At 42.7% G+C, this 11,438-nt stretch overlaps 1 protein-coding gene across 1 annotated transcript; it reads left to right on the forward strand.

Annotated features, from left to right (window-relative positions):
- The first annotated feature begins 4,030 nt into the window (after positions 1 to 4,030).
- mlh1 (mutL homolog 1, colon cancer, nonpolyposis type 2 (E. coli)) lies at positions 4,031 to 10,842 on the forward strand. Its single transcript, XM_035173431.2, has 19 exons — positions 4,031 to 4,284; positions 4,510 to 4,600; positions 4,953 to 5,051; positions 5,150 to 5,223; positions 5,368 to 5,440; positions 5,530 to 5,621; positions 5,716 to 5,758; positions 5,942 to 6,030; positions 6,147 to 6,259; positions 6,359 to 6,452; positions 6,540 to 6,693; positions 7,525 to 7,865; positions 8,883 to 9,022; positions 9,220 to 9,328; positions 9,802 to 9,865; positions 9,948 to 10,112; positions 10,203 to 10,295; positions 10,387 to 10,497; positions 10,585 to 10,842. The coding sequence occupies exons 1-19, from the start codon at positions 4,178 to 4,180 to the stop codon at positions 10,738 to 10,740; spliced, it is 2,208 nt and encodes a 735-aa protein (XP_035029322.1). The 5' UTR covers positions 4,031 to 4,177; the 3' UTR covers positions 10,741 to 10,842.
- Positions 10,843 to 11,438: the final 596 nt, after the last annotated feature.

Genomic DNA, 11,438 nt, shown 5'->3' on the forward strand with positions numbered 1-11,438 from the left:
GAGGCCACGACAAATTCCACAGATGATTGTATACCTACAACATTTTGTGTCTCTAAGAGATGCTGTACACGATTCAGTGTCAGTGATCGCTGTGCAGTCTTTTGTCAGAGGAGGCTGGGGCTGTGAGCCGGAGATCATTACCTCGCTGGTTGTGAGAGGAGCAGATATAAACACGTAGGTGAGACAAAACCACAACAGTACAAACAACAGGCCCCTGTCAGTGTGAAATGTATAGACACACAGCAGCATGAAGGTGAGGAATGGTCCCAGGTTGTGTTTAAACCGAGGTGAGTTTGAATGGGCTCCTTTGGTTTAACATGTATTTGGAGGCCATGTTGGGTGGTGCACACTTTGCTGCAACTGGATACTGACCTCACTTCACACAATGGGTGTACTACTCGGCAGCAGGTGTGTATTTGTATCTGATTTGAATGGCCCTTTTTTCAGTGTTTGCGTATATTAAAATTTCCCGTGTGTAACTCCCATGTGATTTGTATCAGGGCTTATTTTCTCTCTATTTCTGAATCCACTTTAGTTACATTTTGGCTTTCTGTAGTAAGTGCATGCATGTTCTGAAAATTTACCTCAGGTTCACCAACCAACCGAACGGACAACAAACGTCCCTACCTGCCTTCCTCCCTCCCTACCGACCTACTTACCCATCTTTTTGTGTATACCTGTGTGTGAACAATTGCATTAGCTTGTACACTTGTGTGTGCCTGTCATCGGAGGTATAGCAACAGGAGAGGCCGTCCTTTGAAATCCTTGTAACCTGAGTTTCAGTGACACTAAGAGAACATGTGAGCACAGCAGTGGAAAAAGCAGAAAGATACTTTGTGCCCTGAGAGGTACACAACCAGTTCTGACCCCACCCAGCCTTGAACCTGCCATTTAACAATGTACATGTACACAGACTAGAGGGAGAACAGCTCTCTGCAATGACCTCATGATTGCTACCTTAGAGTAAAAAATATTTTTAAAAAAAAAGAAAACCGACAACTTTGCATTTTGCTATAGGCCTACTGTCTGGCTTACATCAACTTTTTTTCTTGCATGACCAGTTTCCACCTCTATTGTATTGTATCCTGTTGTATATCCTGCAGCTGCAGCACATACTGGAATGTCCTGCATTGAGACAAGGACACACGTCCCATGCAGGACAAACATCATATCCCCTCAATACATCTTTGATGCAAAGACACAACAATTGTGGTTGTTTTTCCTCAGCCGATAAAGGAAGCACTGGAGCAAGAGTGAGAGCCAGGGAGAGAGAGCGTGACCAATGTATAACCAAGGATGACATAACCAAAATAACAAAAAATAGTACTCTGTACTCTGTCACTGCCCTCTTTCTGGTTGAACCCTGTGGTTCAGGTGAAAAAGGAGCCTGCCACATGTCTGTCAGTGCTAAGCTGGCTTCCTTTCATACTTCCAGTGACCTTTCAGGTTGTGCTGTTTGCTTTACTGCTGTGTGGTTAGCTCATTCGTGGAATTGAAAAGGTGTTGGCAAAGATCAGCACTGCAAAGCTGCTGAGCTACTAAACCATGCCAGGTTAGCTCTAGTGCTGCCAGAGGGAGGATTCATATGTGATGTACATTAGGTATGTGTAGATTAGGGGTTATCTAGCCAAGATTCTCTGGGTCAGGAATGTGGCCAGATTTACCAGATCAAAAAGGATATAACCGGTCAGAGGAAGGATGTTACTGCATGAGAAGATGAGTTTGGTCCACCAAAGTTTCTATGTTGTTTATCTGCTGCATTTTTAAAATCTTTATTAGGCTCTAAGTGACTCTTAACGACAGACATGGAGCCTGAAAATGGACAGTGGCTTTTTAAGGGGCAACCAGGTTACAGGTTGCCCCTTTTCATATGAGACACATTTGCTGTGTATAAACAAGGACTGTGGAATAAAATAAAATAAAATATTTGTGGTTTTCTCAAATACAAACAGGGTCGACATTCTTTGTTTCACTCTAACATCCAACGCACACATTGAATGGAAAACGTAGGCTTAATAAAGACAGGTAGATCTCATCTTTTTAATTTTTCACCAGCTTTCTTCAGGTTATTTGTTTTTCTTCATGCAGGCACTTGAGGATAGTGTGTTGTGTTATATCTATCATTTAGCCAGAACCAGGTTCAGGTGGGACTGCATAGAGATTGAGACTCTCTGCCTGGTCACAATATCCAAACAGCGCCACTCCCTGGACAGCCTAGTCATAGCATTTTATTCTGTTGAGGTCATCCTCGCCTGAGGCCAAAGTTTAGCAACCTAGCAACATAATTTTGGCAATGTTACTGTAACAGTCAGGGAGACTAAGTACAGCACAGGCTTTTCTAAGCCTTATAAAGTATCTCTGAGAACATTTCTATTTTTGAAGATTTGGGATTTGGGACCACCACTTTTACGCTGAAAAAAATCCCCACAAAAACAAAGACCATGTGAGGTATGCAGAGACGGCAAGAGTCTGACCAAGTATGTGCTCTTTTGAAGATCACAGTGAATCCCTTACAAGTCAATGTGCAGAGGACTGTACAATATCTTAACACTTTACTCACACATTTTCATGTTTTTCACAGTTTTATAAGTAAAATCATGGGCTGTAGTTATAATTTTAACTTGAATATACACTGCATAATTCTCAGTGGAGACCTTTTCGGTAGTGGTTAAACCCTCTGGTTGGAGTAAAGTAAATTTTCATGCAATTGATTTCTTTTAAGTGTTGTACCAAAAGATCAATACACCTGCAGTTTGGACTGTTCATTGTGTCAATGATAAACACTGCTAATATGTCCATATTGAAAGAAACAGTAAAGCATGTGACCAAAGGCCTACATAAAGGCTGAAGACTTTCCTGTTTGCCACCACCTTTTATTAAATCATATAATTATCAAATTCTTGCGTTGCACTATTACTTTCATTCTATTAATTTTTATTTCAATTATTTATTCTATTCTATATGAAAATATTTGTAATTAATTTTAAAAGCTTTTGTTTCGTATGGTTTTGTTTCTTTCATGATTTGTCATGATGCCTTTTATAATTTATGTAACACAGTTTGAATTGCCTCGTTCTAGAAATGTGCTGTACAGTGAAACTTGTCTTGTGTTATATACATATGTATATAGTTACTCTACAGCAGGCGTAGTTGTAAGGAGAAGTAATGTTCTGCATTTCTTCTTACATCTGATCTTTGTGCAGACTAAACAAAAACACCTTCCCTAAGGGGGAAAATTACTTTATCTTATCCTTTTCTATTAATAATTAGCCACTGGTCTATTGTTATTACTTTGTGGATTAAAGGTTCAGTGTGTAGAATTTAGTGACATCTAGTGGTGAAGTACCATGTTGCAGCTGCATACCTCTATCCTCACCCTCCCCTGTTTAGTTTGTCCAGACTGGACTACTACAAAAAACATGGTGGCCTCCGTAGAGAGTAACTGCTCCTGATGTAAATATAAAGTATTTAAATATAAAGGGCCCATTCTAGGGTAAACAAAACAACAATTCATACAATTTAGATGAAACACTACATTTCTGCCAATAGATCCCTTTGACCTAAATCTTACACACTGGACCTTGAAATTAGATTTTTAAAAAGCAGCAGTAAAATTACAGTATTGGTGATTGTTAACAAATTATGTTTATGTGTAAAAAATACCGATTTGTTTTTCAATCGTTAGGGGGCGCTGCAAAGTTTATCGAAGGCACAGAGCTGCAGAATATTTACCAGAGAAGAAGACTATCAGTTGGGGCCCCGCCCCCACGTAGTCTCCCCGCGCTGTCATCAAAGATCGTGTATGCTTAAGAAGACGAATCACTTTAAGAGTAAAGAGCGGCTCAGACAAAAGTGTCTTTTTGCCAACCACATTTGACATAAAACGTGATTTTAGCCTTTTTCTGATTAAATAAAACAATTAAACATTTAAATAAATACAAAGCGTTTAATGGTCAATTTTAGCGAATGACAGAAGTGATATCTTCCGCTGACATATTGAGGGAGAGTGAGCCCTCCTACACGTCCCGTCTCTGGTCCCATGCTTCCTCCGTGCAGCCTGAGTTGTGTGATGCTACACCATAACTCAGGTATACAGGTGTTTACGTGTTTATCCGCGTGCTCTCAGTCGTTAGCGGCCGTGTATCTGCTCTGAGGCTCGGCGAGCAGCACCGGGAACATGGCGGGAGTCATCCGGAGGCTCGACGAGACAGTGGTGAACAGGATCGCAGCAGGAGAAGTCATCCAGCGTCCTGCCAACGCTGTGAAAGAACTGATAGAAAACTGGTAACTCAGCACCACGGTCACAGTTAGCTCATGGTAGCTACTCAACTGTTTAGTAACCAGCAGTTGAACCATAGAAGTCACGATGTCAGGCAGTAGACAACTTTGTTTACATCACGTGAAGCAGCTCGACAACACCAGTAACTTAGCAACAGTCCTGTGATCTGTTCTGTTAGATACAGGGTTTGGCTGTATGATAACGACAGACTGCGCTTCTTTGTGTTACAGTTTAGATGCCAAGTCCAGCAGCATCCAGGTGACGGTGAAAGATGGAGGACTGAAGACGCTGCAGATTCAGGACAACGGCACAGGCATCAGGGTGGGTGACAGGGGCGTACACACACAGTCTGTGGTGCCCAGGAGGGGGGCAGCGGGGAAAGTCCCCCTCTCAACAGAGTGACTGTAGAAGTAACTGCAAAGATCCTTCAGTCTGTCAATTCACCATCGTACTGACAGAAACTTCACACAGGAGAAAACAATAAGTGGGATATCTTCTCTGCTCTCATCAGATCTAGTTCAGATCTGTGTGTGTGTGTGTGGATATATTTTATTAAATTATTACTTCCCCTGTCATTGTGGGGTCAGGGGACTAAAAAATGTTCTGAAGGGGGTGATGCCAGAAAAAGTTGAGAACCACTGATTTCTGATTGGTCTGTTTTTCACTGGTGCAGAAAGAAGATATGGAAATCGTCTGCGAGCGTTTCACCACCAGTAAGCTCCAGACTTTTGAGGACCTGTCAGCTATTGCTACTTATGGATTTAGAGGAGAGGTGAGCAGCGCTGCCAGCTTTGAGCCCTGCCCTGCTGCAGTATTACACTGTCGGCTATTAAATGCTGACATACTCATACTCTTTGTTCTTCGATGCAGGCCCTTGCAAGTATAAGCCATGTTGCACATGTTACCATAACGACCAAAACAGCTGATGCCAAATGTGCACACAGGTACAATATCATTTGAAATCCTTCTTACCCCATCTGCTCTATTGCCTCCTTATTGAGATTACATGCACGTGATAATAGATCAAAAGTGAGCAGGAAGCTGATGCTCTTGTAATGGATCTATTCTCTTATTCTGTTTTCATGCAGAGCCAACTACAGTGATGGCAAAATGAAAGGTCCACTCAAACAATGTGCCGGAAACCAGGGAACACAGATTCTCGTGAGTTCATTGAACACATCGCCTCTGACACACTGAGGGTGGTGGATACTCGCAGACCTCTGACAGTTCTCTGCTCTCCCTGACCGCAGGTGGAGGACCTCTTCTATAATGTGTCCACCAGGAGGAAAGCTCTAAAGAGCCCCAGTGATGAGCACTCCAGGATCGTAGAGGTGATCAGCAGGTTGGGGCTATATTTCTTATGTCTCCGAATTCCTGTATCTTTGTATCTGGATTTCTCCCTAATCTGTATTCTATGTTCTGATGTTGATTTGAAGGTACGCCATACACAATTCAGGAAAAAGCTTTTGTGTCAAAAAGGTGAGATGTGCCTTTGGTTTCATTTGTTCGTGCACAAAGCTTTTTGGGGATATTTTAAGGAGGTGAAGTGACTACAACTGGCTCTGCATCACCAGAAAAAACTTTTCTTTTTTCAATTTTCTTTAATTAAAGGACAATGTTATTAACAGTCAGATTTTTACTGCCCTTATTTTCGTTTTGTAGCATGGACAGACTGTGGCAGATGTGAGGACTCTTCCTAACGCATCCGTAGTGGATAATATTCGAGTCGTGTTTGGCAACGCAGTCAGCAGGTATTAACCAACCAACCACGAAAGACAAAAATAATCTGCTTTGATTTTCTCTGTAGCTTTGATCTTTCTTCATCTTTAACTTTAACGGCATGACTGGCTCTGTACCACGTCCCCAGGGAGCTCATTGAAGTTTGCTGTGAAGATCCGAAGCTCGCCTACAAGATGAAGGGCTACATCTCAAACGCAAACTACTCAATGAAGAAATGCATCCTGATCCTCTTCATCAACCGTACGTATTGAGGAGATGTTAGTGCATAAGTAACTCATCGGCGAAGATAAACCGCTTAGCGCTTTGTTAAAATGGAGATTGTAATCTGTGATGTCTCAGATCGTCTGGTGGAGTCGAGTGCGTTGAAGAAAGCGATCGAGGCCGCTTACACCGCTTATCTTCCCAAGAACGCACATCCTTTCCTTTACCTCAGGTAGCTAACTTTGCCTTTATTTTTTACAGACGATTCTATAGTTGTTAAATTCATTTTATATTGACCGGGGCTTTCTGATCACCGCAGCCTAGAGATCGCCCCACAGAATGTAGACGTCAACGTTCACCCCACCAAGCACGAGGTGCATTTCTTACATGAAGACAGCGTCATCGAGAGTGTTCAGAAGCACATCGAGAGCAAACTGCTGGGCACCAACTCCTCACGCACATATTTCACACAAGTATGACGTGACTCAATTACTATTTCTGTAAATATACTGGTACTTTCACTACGGGAATAAGTGACATCTCCATTTGTAGTATAGACAGACACCCTCTGTCAGGCTACGTTCATACTACTGCGTTTTCATTTGAAAAAACGGCATTTGAAAACTAAAAAAATCTCTGTCCACGTGAGCTATTTGGCTCAGTATCGATTGTAATCCTCATCCATATCACACTTGAAAACGAATATCATGTGACCACTCATGTACACTGGGCATGTGAATTCTAGTGTGAACAGGAAGCATTCTGTTGTTAGTTGCATAAAGAGCTAAGCTACAAATGAGAAGCAGCAATAAGTATCGTTGTAAAATGCAGAATCTAGCTGCACAACAGCTGTTGGTAAAGAGAACAGAGTCAGAAACGCTTGTGATTTTCCATGTTGCGTTCTACTTTGGTAGCTGGCTGTTTCTTTCTGAAAGGGGGTCATGTGACAGGAGCCTGACGAATCAGAGAAGGCTACATCGTGACTGAAAATAACCAATCAGCAAGCTGTTGTGAGTGTCATCGTTTCCAAACATACCAGTTTATCCCAGTCCAGACAAAAAAATTTTTAAAACTTCAACAGGGTGAGCAGGATTTTAAATCTTCTGTTTTTGCGGTTCTATAACTCTGGAGTAGTGCGAACGCCAAACGTATCTGTAGCAGAGTTGGTACGTTTTCAAACAAAACGCAGTAATGTGGATGTAGCCTCAGTTTTACATTGTAGCTATTATTGGGTCTTCTCTCCTTTCACAATGAAAACTTGAGGTGGTAGTTTGTCTTATGACACATACTCTGTGTTTGTGCAGACGTTGCTGCCAGGCCTGTCGATCTCAGGTGGCACGGAGGTGAAGTCCTCCAGCGCCACAGCAGATTCTACTGAGCGAGTCTACGCGCATCAGATGGTGAGGACCGACTGTCGCGCTCAGAAACTGGACGCATTCCTCCGGCCGAAAGAGAAGCCGTCCCCTGACCCAGAGGCAGCTGGTCCTAGCTGCAAAGAGGCCGCGAACAAAACCACCCAGCCTGACGGCGCAGAGTGGGATGGGACGGGAGATGCAGATATGCTGGAGGCCTTGGCTCAGCAGGAGGCAGAGGTGCCAAAAGGCGAAGAAGAAGAAAGCAGTGTCGGCAGTTTTGATGCTCAAAGGTGATTGAATCCTTTTAATAAGTGAACCACGCCAGAGCTTCAGTTGTTTGGTTAGGTGGGTATTCAGCAGAGGATTTAGAACACGCATCATCACGAACAATCAAGATGTGGTTTGTGCAAGTCAGATCAGGGCAGGTCATGGGTGACTGATTGTTTAGTGTGAGGATCAGAGTAAGAAAGCAGGAGGAAGAATACAAACATAAACATGTATCGTCCCTCGTGAATCATGTCTCCACCTCCTTGTCAATCAGTAACTGATCAGAGTGTGATAACCTGCGGCTCACCTTAAATGAAATGCCGTCCGGCAGTCTGTGTTGTTGACAGATTTGAGATGCATGATTGGGCTTTGATACATTTTTTAAGCCCCACCTATCATTCATCGCTATTTTTATTATTTTTAGAAATAAACTAGTCACTGTAATGAACCAAAAAGCATGATCAGCCTACGGCAGCTCTGCGGAGCGTGTTTTATCTCAGTGTTTGGTTTACAGCTAATAGATTTACTCTGGTTCGGTTTCTCAATAATCCAGATTTCTGCAATAAAAGGTAAAATGAAACATGCTCCAATGAAACATAGAGACAAAGTAAAGAACCAGCAGGTGAAGAGAAGTCAAACATCCAGGAAGTTAAAACCCAGATCTTTTTCTCAGTAGTATGAATCAGGCTTAAAGAAGAGGATAATTCCTGGAGTTGTTTTCCTCAGATGGTAACAATAACAACTCTGAATAAACGCTGACGCTGCTTTATATCTGCTGGATGTGTTAATTCTCTGCTGAATGAGTCATTCCAACTTCATCACGGAATCCATCTGCCCCCATGTGGCCAGAAAAGTAATAGCAGTCTTATCTCTACCTAAGATAAACATAACTCTTTCTCATTAGTTGTGTGATATAATGTGAAAACATCCACTCAGCCTGTGAAGTCATGAAGTGGGTCAAGTGTCTGTAAACATGCAGAGGTCCCACTGCAGGAGGTTGGTCGGCTGTGTGTGAGTGTGTTTGTGTTATTGTAACCTAGGAAGCGACCGAGGAAGGAGCAGCAGCTAGAAGAGGAAGAAGACGCGGACCTGACGGCTGCAGCCACGCCCAAGAGGCGAGCCATAAAACTGAACAGCATCAAAGAGCTGAGAGCCGAGATCACTGAGAACACACACAAAGGTAAACACAACATGTATCATTATATAATCCAAGTAAACACAGCCCTCATACCCCCTTTTGTCTGAGCAGTTTACACAACACAGTTGACAAAATAGATCAAACTTGTCGACAAAAGTTGTTTGTTCTGTGTGTGTGTGTGTGTGTGTGTGTGTGTGTGTGTGTGTGTGTGTGTGTGTGTGTGTGTGTGTGTACTGCAGGTCTTCAGGAAATGCTGCAGAGCCACTCGTTTGTGGGCTGCGTCAATCCCCAGTGGACTCTGATCCAACATCACACCAAACTGTACCTGCTCAACACAACCAAACTCAGGTCAGACTCTGCAAACACAAGGCTCATTTCTATGGGATAGATATCAGGCCATAATCCTTAACTGCAAAAAGGCGTTGAATGTCGGTATTTGAAAGCTTGAAATCGAATGAAAGAGTTGATTTGCAAGCTTGCAAATGTGTGGGTGTGTGTTTTCTCTGAAATGACAGACTACAATAAGAGTGCAGGTCTAAGTCCACGTGCACCAGTTTTCAGATCACCATTTACAAGGTTTCAAACCGGGAAAACCAACAAATGCACAGGATTGAAGCTGAAAATGTGTCGAAGAAGGAAAACTTGAGATTAAATTTTTTAAAAAGACCATCAAAACATGCAAAGCTTCCAAACTTAGTTTCTATCAAACATTGCGTTTCAACCCTTTGCCAGTTTCCGAATACAGCATGATTGTTATCTAACACATTTCCAATGTTTGAACCTGCAGTTTTTTATGTCTAATTCATTCTGTTTGGTCACAGTCAGGAGCTTTTCTACCAAATACTGATCTACGACTTTGGGAACTATGGTGTACTAAGACTATCTGTGAGTAAAGTCTGGACTGGGATGGTTGGAAAGATATTGTGCAGATGCAGCATATTTTTAATGACGTATTCTGTGCACTCAGACTCCGGCTCCGCTCTATGACCTGGCCATGTTGGCTCTGGACAGTGAGGACAGCGGCTGGACTGAAGAGGACGGACCTAAAGAAGGCCTGGCTCAGTACATCGTGGACTTCCTGAAGAAGAATGCAGAGATGCTGCAGGATTACTTCTCCATGGAGATAGACCAGGTCAGGTTCCAGGTTCATTTCTGCAATGACCATACATGCTGCTTCTTCCAGATAGGCCATGCTTGTAACTATGAGTTTCATGAACTTTAGGAAGGGAATCTACGAGGGCTTCCTCTTCTGCTTGATAAGTACACTCCTGTCATGGAAGGTCTCCCCATGTTCATCCTGCGCCTGGCCACTGAGGTGAAGCCTTGTTCCGTCTCTCCATACTTAGGACAAGGTTCTGGACACCCACTGTATCTGACGTGTTCTGTGTCTCTGTGCTGTTTTACAGGTGAACTGGGACAATGAGAAGGATTGCTTCAGAGACTTCAGTAAAGAGTGCAGCATGTTCTACTCCATCAGGAAACAGTACATCCTGGAGCCCGAGCCCGGAGAGGAGCAGGTGAACACTTAGAACTTGTTCTGCTGTTGAGTACATGATACATTCATGACATGAAAAGACAAATGCGATGTGTAATGTTTGTTTCAGGATGATGAGGCCAACTCGTGGCGTTGGAAAGTGGAACACATCATCTTTAAAGCTTTTCGAACCCTCTTCAGTCCGCCCAAGAAGTTCAGCGAGGACGGCACGGTGCTGCAGATCGCCAACTTACCTGATCTCTACAAAGTGTTTGAGAGGTGCTGAATCTGATGATCACATCTGACTGGGAAAAAAACAAACCCTTCACGCTGCTCTTTTAATACTTGATGTAACATTTGTGCTGTAAATAAAAACTATGAAACAAAACTTCCGATTTTCTTCTCAAAGTGAAGTAGAAATACCGCACTGCAGTTGTATGCCTCCGCCAGCCACTGCCGTTTCTGGGTACATATTTTACTTACTTATTTTCCAGGTAACTGTAACGATTACATTTAACAGAAACATAATCACTTCATCTTTGAGTCCAAGTGACAGCTGATCAAAAGTTGAAGAAATTCCCTCAAGCAGTCGAAATATATTCAAGAGGCCAAAAACGAAACAGCCACCCTGACCTTTGACCACTGAAATCAAATCAATTTATCAGTGTGTCCAAGTGAATTGTGCCAGATGTAATGAAATTCCTTACAGGCAGTCCTGATATGTCACATTCACAGTAACATGAGGCCACTGTTACCTTGACCTTTGACCTCCAGGCACCGAAATCTGTTCAGCTTTGAGTCCAAGTGAAAGTTGAAGACATTCCCTCCAGCTGATCTAAAGATATTATGTTCAATAAAAACGTGAGGCCACCGTGACCTTTGACCTTTGGTTAGGCAGGATTAAATTCAAGCTCAAGTGAATGGTGAAAAGGAGAAGAATTCCCTTAAAAAAAAAAAAGGCTTTGTGACATCACCGTGACCTCT

The sequence above is a fragment of the Hippoglossus stenolepis genome, chromosome 12, assembly GCF_022539355.2.
Source record: "Hippoglossus stenolepis isolate QCI-W04-F060 chromosome 12, HSTE1.2, whole genome shotgun sequence".
In the NCBI taxonomy this organism is placed as follows: domain Eukaryota; kingdom Metazoa; phylum Chordata; class Actinopteri; order Pleuronectiformes; family Pleuronectidae; genus Hippoglossus; species Hippoglossus stenolepis.

Excerpts from the sequence above, each read along its gene's own strand:
- mlh1 (XM_035173431.2), top strand. The coding sequence starts at position 4,178 with ATGGCGGGAGTCATCCGGAGGCTCGACGAGACAGTGGTGAACAGGATC. Across the intron at positions 4,601-4,952 it reads ACAACGGCACAGGCATCAGG|AAAGAAGATATGGAAATCGT; the intron begins GTGGGTGACAGG and ends TCACTGGTGCAG. Across the intron at positions 5,224-5,367 it reads GATGCCAAATGTGCACACAG|AGCCAACTACAGTGATGGCA; the intron begins GTACAATATCAT and ends GTTTTCATGCAG.